This window comes from Eleutherodactylus coqui, chromosome 1 (assembly GCF_035609145.1).
Source record: "Eleutherodactylus coqui strain aEleCoq1 chromosome 1, aEleCoq1.hap1, whole genome shotgun sequence".
Lineage (NCBI taxonomy): Eukaryota > Metazoa > Chordata > Amphibia > Anura > Eleutherodactylidae > Eleutherodactylus > Eleutherodactylus coqui.
The window spans coordinates 433,203,942-433,217,182 of record NC_089837.1 but is presented as its reverse complement, the minus strand read 5'-3'; the positions used below and the strand labels follow the sequence as shown (position 1 = coordinate 433,217,182).

The window sequence follows — 13,241 nt, the reverse complement described above, 5'->3', positions numbered from 1 at the left end:
ATTTGCTAGCAAATTTGAAAAATGACTGCTAAATTTATATACTTTGTGGAGTCTAAAAAAAATAAAATAACGCTTAAAAAATTATTGCAGTATAAAGCAGGCATACGGGAAATGTTAATTATTAACTATTTTGTGGTGTTTGACTATCTGTCTTACAGAAAGTTTAATTCAAAGTTTGAAAATTGTCAATTTTTCCAAATTTTCTGTAAATTTCGATTTGTTTTCCTAGTTAAGACAAAATTTATTGATGCAATTTTTACACAAACATAAAGTACAATATGTCACGAAAAAACAATCTCAGAATCACATTGATAAGTAAAAGCATTCAAAAGTTATTAGCACATAAAGTGACAGATGTCCGATTGGAAAAATAAGGCTTGGTCCTTAAGCCCAAAATAGGCCATGTCATGAAGGGGTTAATACTCGCTTTGAGCTCTGCAATGGCTGCCATTAGAAACCATCTCTGTGATCAAGGGCGGAGCAAGTACCTCCCTTACTGGGGATGAAGGACGTTTGATGACGTCACAGTCATGTGATCTGAAGCAGAGTAAGTCACTCACAAATCCCCTCACTCACGCACGCACAGGTCATTGTTAGTACTTTAATTTTTCACAGTCCTACTCATGGCTGTATATCAAAGTGGAACTCCTTTTCTGTGCATGTTAACTGATCTTCCAGAAGCAGGACATGGCGGATTATCCTACTTTCATTGCTACCCCCATGCATACATTATTTAGCTCTTTACAATAAGGGTCAATGGGTGACGTAGGTCACTGTATATCTATCCATCTGGGGTAGTGGCTTGACAAAAGGTTCGGACTTGATGCGAATGGAGCCCAATACTTACTAAACTAATACCATGAACCCATGGGCAATATTTAATCAACAATGCAGGAGAGAGATCCAGTCAGCATCTGTCCATTACACAGGCTGCAGCAGAGCAGCAGGGCCAGGTGTGGAGTCAATGTGCAGCTTCTTCATCCATCAGCAATCCCAAGACAATGGCGAGAACCCGGATAAATCTGAGATGACAATGGTGATGCTGCTGGAGACATACTGCTTCGGCATCCAGCAAAGTCTAGCTGGGATATTATGCTTCAGAATTATACGTCTCATATGCCAAAACTGCAAATTGTAAACAGCAAGATGGCGATCATAAAAGGAAGATCCGTAACTCCCCTGTACTAATGTATTTCAGTAAATATACTTACGGACATCGTGTACTTTCTGGACAACTTGTTTGTGATTATAGAATGCACCCTATATAAATAGACTGTGCAAAGCTGCAGTGTAAAGCATGGGGGAGAATAAGAAGAGCACACTGATCCATTGATGCAACAGGAGGTAGATTTCACACTATTCGGTAACATAGTATGTAAGGTCAGAAAAAATAAATAAATAAAAGACACGGGTCCATCCGGTTCAGTCTATTACCCCCACAATATTGATCCAGCGAAAGGCAAAAAAAATTAAAATAACGAGGTAGAAGCCAATTTTTCCTTGTTTAAGGCTGGCTGTCCATGGGCGAGGTGTCATTGCGAGATCCACGGCAATAAATTGCACGCAGAGCTCTCATGACACACTTTCCATAGGAGAACAATGAAAAGTGCAGCCTACTGCTCACAAGCGGAGAATCATAGTGATTTTCCGCTTGCGTGATTAAAAATGAATAAGGGCAATTTGCCGCGATTCTCCGCGGTAAGCCCATCGTTAATATAGGCTCATCGCGGAGACCTTGTAGTGCTCCCCTCTCCTCCGCTGCGGCGGAATATCGCTTGCAATATTCCGTCCCAGCCGTGGACAGGCGGCCTAAGAAAAAAAATTACTTTCTGACTTCAATTTGGCAACTGAGATAATCCCCGGATCACCGACCCTTCTGAAGTTTTTAATGATTATAACATCGTAGGTAATGTAATAAAAGGCTATGCACAACTTGGCGCACTATTTTATTTCTTTTTCTAGGCTTGCGTTTGGGCTTAAATAGTCTCTCTGTTCCATTTTTGGAGCAGAGAAGTTAAATTAAAAGGGAATTAAAAGGTTTCCATTTTCTTCTCGTGAATTTCAATGGATTTTCAAAAAGCCGAAAGGCAAACGGAAAGCTTTCACTTTGTTTCTGTTTCATTTGCTTTCCTTTTTCTTTTGAAGACCCACTGAAATCAATGGGGGGAAAAAAGGAAACCTTGAATTCCACTTTAATTCTATTTTTCTGCTCCAAAACGGGAATAGAGCTACAGAATACCCTAAAGCCAGTGTGAACAAAGCTTTATTTTTTTATATGAAAAAAAAATTGCAATTGGAATTAAAGGGGTATTCCGGTTACAAGAACTTATTCCCAATCCACTGGATCGGGGACAACTAGCTGATCTGTGTGGGTCCGACCACTAGGAGTGCCAACGATCACAAATCTGTCAGTCAGGGGGGGTCATTGGGTTCTACAGCTTGGATGGGAGTTGGATCCTTGCAGGAACATTATAGATTGGTCTGGACAGCTCTCTCCACCACTGCTGCTGCCGGTAGTCCCACACGTTTCCCCATCAGTCACCCAATGGTGGAAAGAGCTGTCCAAATAAAGGTGTATGTGGTCTTAAAGGTGCAGTCAAGGCTCACAGCTGTAGAGTGTTAAAGGAGTTACCCTACCAAATGAAGGTCCTGCCCTGTCCATAGGATAGGTGTTTGGATAGCTTCTAATCGGATACCTAACACTGAGACATCAAACTATTCTGAGGACAAGGGTCCTGAAGGTCGCAGCATGAGTGGAACAGTGGTGCTATCACTTCATTCATTTCAAAGGAACCGTGGATACAAGAACATTTTATTTGATGGGATAACCCCTTCATAAGACTATAGACATCTAATCCCTCTACGAGCGAAGATTCCTACTATGGCAAATTTGATATGCCTATGAAAGTACATGGTCGTCCATTAATGTGAAGGTTGCTGCATGAAAGCTACATGTCACAGCAAAGGAAAACGAGCAGCTGCACACAGCTTCCCTCAACCAAATTACGTGATCGCCAAGGCAGCTTCAGTCTCGGAGGGATTTGTAAAGGTCAGATAAAACCCGTTAAAATTCTTTGACCATACTCCATTATGCTACATTTTAATGTATTTGCTGTGTTACTAAAAAACAATATGCAATGATCCCTAAAACAAGCACTCACCTTTCCATCATCAGCAAAAACAGTCTTCGTGTTGACCTTCAAATTCTTCTTCAAGGTTTTTTTGGCGTCCGTCACTTTTGTTACTTTTTCTATTTTCTTAAGTTTAGATTTGGTCAGATTATCCTCCTATTAAAAAATACAAAGAAACAAACTTGAGTCAAGTTGTAGCTTTTAAAGAAACACAATCAAATATGGTCAATGAAGTGACGATCAAATGTTTATATGCAAGGGTTTACCTTCTAAAGCTAAATTCAGCATTTGACATTTAAAGTGTCCAAAAAGTTGGAGCACAAGACGCAAAAGCAAAAATCTGCTGATTAATAATAATTAAGAAAAGAAATCCTTCCAAGAATGTTTGAAAACAGTCTGATAAACCAGAATATTTGTTAATCCTTAACTGCACTGCCCATGACGTCATACAATTAAAGCAGGGTTCCAGGCAACTGCTATTGATGACCTATCCTCAGGATAAGTCATCAGAAATCGAGTGCAGAGGATCCACTGCTCGGGATCCCTGGCAATCAGCTGATCGTCCAGCCAAATCACACTGCAGTTAGGCATTGGGGTCAGAACATAAAGCCTCAGAGTCGGCTTGACTCCCACTGAAATCAATGGGAGCAAAGTCACCCATTACACTTCTGGCTCCGACCTTGCTGCATTGACAGTGGGACAGATGATCAGAGCTGATCGCTAGGGAGTGTTTGCGGTCAATAGCAAATGTCCTATGTGTGCTCCGCGTCAGTTTATACAGGGATACACCCCATAAACAAGGTTGTGTTTATTCATAGATTTCCAGAGAAACAGCCACACAAAATAGGAGTTCTAAGGAAAAAAAGCTTCACAATTATTATTTTCCTATTTGCTCCCAACTGGATTTGATGGACAGACAGTCGCATCCAGTTCGTAGCCCGGCGCTCACTGAAGAACACATGGCCGTCTTCCCATAGCGAATGCTGGAAGGAGATAAAGCATATTTTACATGTCTCTCCGTTTCCCTGCCAGCATTGTCCTTGCCATGAGAGCGGCATACATCGCACCCGCCTCTCTGGATGCAGATCAAAGATTCGGTTGAGATTCCATCTCTGTTTTGCTGCTCTGTCAAAGACAGAACGACAGAGGCGTAGTGGTGATCAGCGCTGGAGTGCGGGTAGCCTGAAGCCCATTTTATCTATATATATATAAATTTATACAAATTCAATGAATAAAAAAAAAAAACCTGTAAAAACAAATCCAATGTAACATTTCTGGTATGAGAGCTCCTCTCCGAAAACCACTTATGCCGAAGTTCTGAATTTGTAATAAAGGCAGAAGAGATAAATGATATCCGTAAAATCTGATCATGAAGCCGTTTCCACTATAAAAACCGTCATCAACAACCATTTACATTATCAGCCATATCAAAGAGATTGAAAGGGTTCTATGTAGTACGCAATGTCTTTTTGCTATTACTTCATGTTTAAATAAAAAGGGGTTGTCGGGTTTTGAAAGTCCTTTTTAAAAGAGGTTTTCCACTTGTAAACTATTCTTAGGATATGCCAACCACAGTAGATTGGGAGGGCTCTGCCAAGCCAGTACGGTCATGAACTGAGCCGATTTCTGCAGAAAGCAGACAGCTCCGTTCCCACTGCAGTGGCCCGGCTTGGTATTGCAGACGAAGTTTGCATTTATTTCAAAGGCAACTTTGCTTATAATACCAAGCCTTGCAACTGCAGGGGGAACGGAAAGCTTCCTGCAGAACCCATCGTGGCTGCACAATTTTGCTAGTAAGTCATGCAGCCATTAGCCACCACATATGGTCATGGTTTGGCCGTATCCGTTAAGCGGCACCATATGTATTATTCCCGCACAGGGTCATTTTCATCCAAATAATTGTATAGAATGAAGCCATAGATGGACAGTATTTGGAAGATTTACACCAACAGACATTCGGATGCTCCCATTAGAGCAGAGACATTTTCGTACAGTACCTCTTGTAAAATATCTCTGCTGTCACTACATAATAAAGCCAGTCTTCGCCGCAGGCACTTCTGAAAGGATAGGTCACCGCATTATAACTCCCTTTGATAAAAGCTGGACACAAGAGACCATAACGTGTTATACATAAGCTGATTGAAAAAACAGCTCTGGGCCATTACTGTATAAAAAGTGAGTAATCTTCATAGGCAGGCATCAAAAAAGTCACAAAAATTCTTCATGTCGACAACACACTGCTACCATCTGATTCTCCGATAGCCCAATTGGCACAAACACAGTATACTGGTAGCTCTAGACATGATGTGAGCAGAGCCTTATGTTGGAGGTATAGTACAGCGGGAGGATCGGCCTCCGACAAAAGGAAGCATCCAACTGTACGTCACCAATAGGCTCCCATTGGAGTAAATAAACCAATGGTATAGCGACATATTCAGATGGAGCCCAATAAGACTCTCTTGGCATCCATCGGGTTAATGCATGGATGGATACATTTGGTGCACATACAGGAAGCTTTTACTTGCGTCTACAGCAAACGTAGCCGCTTAATGTGAACAAAGGCTAAGCAACTCACCGACTGTACGTACATGTAACTTCAAATGCTGGATACAGTTGGATAGGAGTGCTGTTGGTGATTCTTTTCTACTTGTGGACGCTCTTATCCTCAACGCTGGGCTTTGTTAACCCTTTCCAATCCAATTTGTATCCTGGTTTTTCCAGGGGGCTTTTTCTGCCGTTATACAACAGCGCTATACGCTGGCTAAAGCCAGTACTGCATGAGGTGACATGTTGGATAGGCACCAACAGCAGAGAGGCTGGCAATATACAGTAAGAGAACCCCGATGGGCATCATCCAACATCGGAGCTTTACAGTCTTAAATCATGTCTTCAGACGTCAGACAGTGGATTGGAAAGAGTTAATGTGGCTGCAGAAGGGACGTTCCGTATACATGTGACCATTGCAGCCAATCACTGACCTCAGCAGTGTAGAGCCATATACTGCTGAGACCAGCGATTGGCTTCAGTGGTCACATGTGTATATCCCTCATCATGGTTGCAGCCACAGGCAGCACAGACCGGCAGTGAAGCTGGGAGTGGTGGCGGAGCATCGGAGCAGCGAGTATACCTTTACTATTTTTAACCATTCTCTGGCTTCTACCCAATTTTTAAATAATTTGGAAAACCCATTTAAGGCTTCTGTATACAAAAGGGAAAAAATCGTCTCAACCCGCCAATTTTGGTGAAAATGATAGCTTATCATACGTATTTGGAAGCCTCTAAGCTCTCCCCCAACAGATGTCATAGGAAAGAAGGATCGGACATGTTGCATTGCAAAGCCCAATCCTTTTGTTCTCCATCTAGATACACTGCTACCAGAGGTGTCTGGCATCAGCTTACTTCTCCCTGCCATTGAAAACAAACTCTTGGTTGAACCAAGTTTTCATGTACATGAGGGAGTCAGGAGAAACAGCTGCCAGCTGAACTCGCTATTGGTGTATGGACGCAGTTAGACGCACGTACATCAATATATAATACTTTACATTAGGGGGATTTAGGGCTGGAAGATTTGGCCTGGAATTAAAATTTCTATTTTTTTCCAACCTTTGCTCAAGTTTCAATGTGAATCTAATTAATTTATTTTTTCTAAACTAGTTTTAAAAAATACTAAACTTTCTTTTTTTTACATAAGCGAATCACATGAACAGCAATTCCTTAACTTATACTTATCAGACTAGAACCACAGCCCCCATATACTGTCCTCTCCCCTTCCCCTTATCATAGCCTCCCATACACCTTCTCCTTCCACAGCCACCTCTACAGTACTGTAACTGTACGCTGTTAAGCCGGAGGGCAGTGCAGGAGTAACACTACGCACCCTGCTTCCCCTGGGCCCAATATTAGCCCCACTCACAGAGGAAGAAAGGTTAATATTGTGTTTGTGAAGACGAAAGTTAAAGTTGTGCCTCTTCAAAATGGCGATTAATCATATTAATTGCCATCCCTAGGTAAAGAGAGGGGAGGGTGGGGCCATCTTTTAAATAAAATATCAGGATTGAATAGTTGAATTCTGCAGCAAATATTAAACATTGTCAAAATTCTCTTTAGCAGCAAATTCATTATTCCAGACCTCTGTTTTCCAACACTTGGTAAAAAAGGAAAGGGTATAGCCAAGAACAGCCATGTTGCCCGACTCCTTTAACAGCCAGACTGGGATATGCAGCTGTGAAATAACTGGTCCTGCCTTCTCCCTATGAATGAAGTCTGTCCGACAAGTCTTGTCAATGCTACTGTAGAGCCGAAACACCCCAGACACCCGAGAAAAATCTGTATGGCCAGTTTAAAGGGGATTATTAGATAACACACACATGCATTCTGGAGGTTCCTTATCTCTCAAATGAATACAATATGGAAATAGTGATTACATTCCATTACATGCATGCTCCTCATATGTAGCACTTTGGTCCGTCTATCAAACAGGCCTGTTTGTTGGAAGCTCCACTGGGACTACATGACTGGTGGGAAACAACTTGGGATGGGGGGGAATGTTGGCAAACATTTCATCATTAAAATAACATCTCAAACGTGATGGAGTTAAACATAATTTATCCGATAACTATAGAATCTGCTCTTTCATCGGTTACAAGCAAGCCTCTAAGTGGTCCCTGAAGGTAGTCCATGAATATTACATGGTATTTACACTCCAGCATTCTCTAAGCGCACATTGGGGCTTTTAAACATTCTCTTAAATGTTGCATTTATATAGGATTTCATTTTCAACAGTAATGTTGTGTCTGCAATACAGTATAATAGAAAAACTGCTATTTAGCCAGATGGGCTGAAGCATTAAAGAGGTTTTCTCACTTTTTATTATTGATAGGTCCTGAATAGCAGATCGGCAAGGATCCCCGCAGCTTAATTGATCCTCTGGCCCACTGTTAGTGCAGTGGGGCCAGACATAGTAATCGATGATCGGATCGGAACTGTAAGCATAATTCATGGCTTCGCTTGCATTGATTTTAATGGAAGTGAAGCAGTCTATTACACTTCTAGCCCTGCCGACCAATGTCAACATCTGGCCTCGCTGCACTGACAGTGGGCTAGAGAATCAGCTGATTAGCAGAGATCCCGAGAGGTGGACCCCCGCCGATCTGCTATTAATGACCTAACCTGAGGTAAGAGGTTAGAAAACCCCTTTAATGTGATGGGGTAATACTGCAGAGGGGTTGCAGTGTTGGCTTAGCATTGCAACTCCTTCACAGCGTTTCCATTCTTAGAATTGGTGTAGTGCCCAGAAATTAGATAAACCACAGACTCTAAAAATCAGAAAGTGATTGAATATCCTTATATCTCAATGATCATCAGGATAGGTCATCAATAGTTGATCAGCCGGGTCCGCCGCTCGGGACCCTCACCGATCAGCTGAGTGGGCGCATGCTGTCAGCTCCGCAATAACACAGAGGTCTGAGTGGAAGTCTCAGTGCCGACCCTCGTGTAGTAGCCAGTACAGGTCTCAATGAAATCAATAAGAGCCTTGCCTGCAGTTACAAGCAACGGCCACTACATGTATTTAGGCTTCCACTCCAAATACAGAGTTCGGAGTGGAAGCCTCCGTGACAACGTTCTTATAGTGGCCGGCCCTTGGAACTGCAGGCATGGCTCCCTTTGATTTAAATTAGAGCCATGCCATGCCTCCTCTATGTTATTGCGGCGTTGACAGCATGCGCCCGCTCAGCTGATCAGTCAGGGTCCCGAGCGCGGACCCCAGACGATCAACTATTGCTGACCTATCCTGATGATAGGACATCAATAGTATTTCCCTGGAAAACACCTTTAATACATGCCTAACATTTAAGAATGAGCTGCCTTGTACGAATATGTGGCATATACACCATTTACAGTTGCTCTATGATTTGTATTCTGTATTTATCACCAGTTTTCCCTCCTGCAGGCTGTATCTCTAATTCTCAGTCTTCCTTGAGCTGGTGGCAGACTGTTATGAGGTCTTCTATACACTGCACACAGAGGAGAGCAAGATATCTTCTTCTCCATCTACCAGTAGCACTCCCCCATAAGTAATACAATCATGGAGGACATTATAGAGTAGTAGTGAGCAGTGTAAATGTGATCAAACATTAAAACACTATTATCTGCAGTAACCTCTGTGTGTTTCTCTCGGCTTATCTCCCATTCCTGCAGTAGCTTCTTCCCCTTCCAAAGACTTCTATAGGAAGCATGAGACAGTACTAACCAAAAAATCCACTTCTTGTAATCCATCTTTCCATCTGTCACTAGTGACAGTAAAATGCTATTAGCTGCTGCAGCCTCTCTGTGTCTCTCTGCTTCTCTCCGCCTTCTGCAGCTGCTCCATCCTTCTTCCCCTTTATAAACTTCTATGGGCAGCATGAAACAGTACTGAGCAAAGATCCACATTCTATAATCTATCTTAGTGTGTCACTAAAGATGTCCACTACTTGTTGTCATACAAAGTCCAACAAGTTAGAAGTAATGGAGACCCCTAATGCCTGGAGAGTGGAAAAATCCACAACCGAAAACCTATAGAAGTGACTTATTTCCAGGGGAGACTAAACTGAAATCTAACATGGCCCATCCTTCTTTCCCTCAACATCATCTGTTAATGGAAAGTTGGGAGGCCTCCATACAAATGCGTAGGTTGCTTGGCCCTGCCAAAACTGTCCGATTCAGATGTCTTCAGATGTTTAAGATCAAACAAAATTTAAGGTTGGCATGCACATGTGTTCATGACAGACAGTCATGAACACATGTGCATGCCAACCTTCTTGACCTGATCCTGTGTGCAGCCCTATGACAGTCTTCGGGGATGCATTTCTATCCCCGCCAATGTGTAGGATTGTCCAACTCTACTTCATATTGTACGTTAATTTGAGCTAGTTTTTACTATGTTTTTGTTTAGGTGTATTTTCCATGTTGTACTGGCGTTTTATACCTATGAAAGGTGATCACCCTAAACAAACAACACTAGTACTACGAAAATCAGGAGATGACAAATAAGAAGAAGATGATCCCTGACAAATATTTATATGCCAAAGGTTTAAGCCATTTCTGTAGAGGTCCTGTCCATCAACAAAAATCCACAAAAAGCTTTTCTAGATGGAACCAGCCCAAGATCAGGGACAATGTTAAGGATCTTATAATCTATCAGAATGTTGGCCTTTTGAGAAAAGATTACCCAGGAGACTTTTGTAAGGGAATTATGAGCAGGCCTATAAAAACATACATCAAAGTTAATTATATGATGAGCGCTGCCTGGCTTTCCATGCAATAAAGCAAGTGGCACTCTGGAAGTGCAGGCCACACATCACGAGAGCAGAATGAGAACGAAGGTCTTCTCCGTCAGAATGGCAGAATTCATTTATTGAACTAAACTTTGCCAACCCTAATTTACAATGTAAAGAGGCCACTTGCTTACTTGTGTATTCATGACGGAGAACGGCTGGATCTGATTAAAAATCAGGAGAGCATGACTTCTGCTGCATCAGGAAAGATTATTAGACTTATTATTTAGAAAACGGAGCACGGACTACATTAAAGATCACTCCCAGATCACTGCAGCGCTGCAATCCAAACCGATACTATCAACAAGAGAGCTTGCACTGCAAAGCGGATCACTAAATTATTGATTCATTTCACTAAGGGTACGTTCACACCTGCGTTAGACTATCAGCCCCAATGCTATTTTTCTGTACCGTGTTTGGAGTAGAAAATGGAATTAAAACTGAAATAAACGGTACAGGGAAAATCACAATGCAGTTATAAGAAAGACGCTGCAGCACTGTTATTTCCTGGGAAATAAAAGTATCGCCCGTTTCACCCCCTGAAGGCTCCATCGCTAACTGTCAGTTTTCCCTGAGCTGGTGAGTGTAGCAGATTAGCTGGTATTATATGCTGTATATCCCCATCCACTAGTAACCTTCGCTATAGCTAGCATGCTCAAAAAGATGTATAGTCCATTCTCTGCCACAAGATATCCAATCTCCAAGAATACAGATTCATCTCTTATTACACACCTCAAACACAAGGCGTGCGGCCCGAATCTGGACCGCTGACTCATTTTATGCAGCCCGCCGGTCATGCATCAAAACTAGCAGTTATCTAGTCATCTCGCCAGCAGCTCCAGACCGGTAATGGCAGTGCAGAGTCTGTGATTGCTGGCCCCTTCTCCTATGGTGTTGCTTGCACCATCATGAGGTGAGAGGTCGGTGGTCACAGACTCTGTACTGCCGCTGCAGGCTGGGTGAGTGGAAAGCCTGAAATTCTGCAGCCCAGCCAGAGGCCAATAGGAGGGTTATTACTACTGGGGCCACTATGGGGGACACGATTACTACTGGGGCCACTATTATTGAAACATTCTTATTATACGTCTAAATTTTTCTTTTTTCCCCCCTTTTTTCTTCCCTTTTTTTTGTTAATAACTCCTCCACTTTTTATTTGTACATGTCAATCAGTTTTTCAATCCAGCCGCACTGACGAAGAGGCGCGAGCCCGAAACACGCATTCACTTGCTGGTTCTCGATTTTGTTAAATAAAAAGAAGTGCTTTCACTATCTCATCTTGGACCTTTAGATTTCAACTAGCTTAGAATATTGCGCCTTCACCACCAGTATTTTACCACATTCTCTCTCGCTATACTCATACCTACCTTGGTGGAGCGTCATCCGGTTGGCAGCACCTCCATCATGCGAAACACTTCTTCAGAATCATTTCACCACTCTCACTGAGTCTTGCTCTTTTTTTATCTTTTTTTACTCACCATTGCTACGGGGCAGCCCTGTGGGGGACACCATTGCTACGGGGCAGCCCTGCGGGGGACACCATTGCTACGAGGGAGCCCTGCGGGGGACACCATTGCTACGGGGGGAGCCCTGCGGGGGACACCATTGCTACGGGGGGTGCCCTGCGGGGGACACCATTGCTACGGGGGGGTGCCCTGCGGGGGACACCATTGCTACGGGGGGGTGCCCTGCGGGGGACACCATTGCTACGGGGGGGTGCCCTGCGGGGGACACCATTGCTACGGGGGGTGCCCTGCGGGGGACACCATTGCTACGGGGGGTGCCCTGCGGGGGACACCATTGCTACGGGGGGTGCCCTGCGGGGGACACCATTGCTACGGGGGGTGCCCTGCGGGGGACACCATTGCTACGGGGGGTGCCCTGCGGGGGACACCATTGCTACGGGGGGTGCCCTGCGGGGGACACCATTGCTACGGGGGGGGGTGCCCTGCGGGGGACACCATTGCTACGGGGGGGGGGGCCCTGCGGGGGACACCATTGCTACGGGGGGGGGGGGCCCTGCGGGGGACACCATTGCTACGGGGGGGGGGGCCCTGCGGGGGACACCATTGCTACGGGGGGTGCCCTGCGGGGGACACCATTGCTACGGGGGGTGCCCTGCGGGGGACACCATTGCTACGGGGGGTGCCCTGCGGGGGACACCATTGCTACGGGGGGTGCCCTGCGGGGGACACCATTGCTACGGGGGGTGCCCTGCGGGGGACACCATTGCTACGGGGGGTGCCCTACAGGGGACACCATTGCTACGGGGGGTGCCCTGCGGGGGACACCATTGCTACGGGGGGTGCCCTGCGGGGGACACCATTGCTACGGGGGGTGCCCTGCAGGGGACACCATTGCTACGGGGGGTGCCCTGCAGGGGACACCATTGCTACGGGGGGTGCCCTGCAGGGGACACCATTGCTACTGGGACCACTATGGGGGGCGCCATTACTACTGGGACCATTATGGGGGGCACCATTACTACTGGGACCATTATGGGGGGCACCATTACTACTGGGACCATTATGGGGGGCACCATTACTACTGGGACCATTATGGGGGGCACCATTACTACTGGGACCATTATGGGGGGCACCATTACTACTGGGACCATTATGGGGGGCACCATTACTACTGGGACCATTATGGGGGGCACCATTACTACTGGGACCATTATGGGGGGCACCATTACTACTGGGACTACTATGTTGGACACTATTAGAGCCTGTTCACACAAGTGTAAGCGCATTTCAGCTGTGCATTTGCATTTGCAGGCTTATGCCTGTGTTTTTTT

At 44.7% G+C, this 13,241-nt stretch overlaps 1 protein-coding gene across 1 annotated transcript in view; it reads right to left on the bottom strand.

The window, feature by feature from the left end:
- DDX10 (DEAD-box helicase 10) overlaps positions 1 to 13,241 on the bottom strand; it is a 219,381-nt gene that overhangs the window by 111,465 nt on the left and 94,675 nt on the right. The window contains exon 14 of the mRNA XM_066582115.1: positions 3,162 to 3,287. Within this exon, the coding sequence (XP_066438212.1) occupies positions 3,162 to 3,287 (126 nt within the window). The remainder of the gene's footprint in view (positions 1 to 3,161; positions 3,288 to 13,241) is intronic.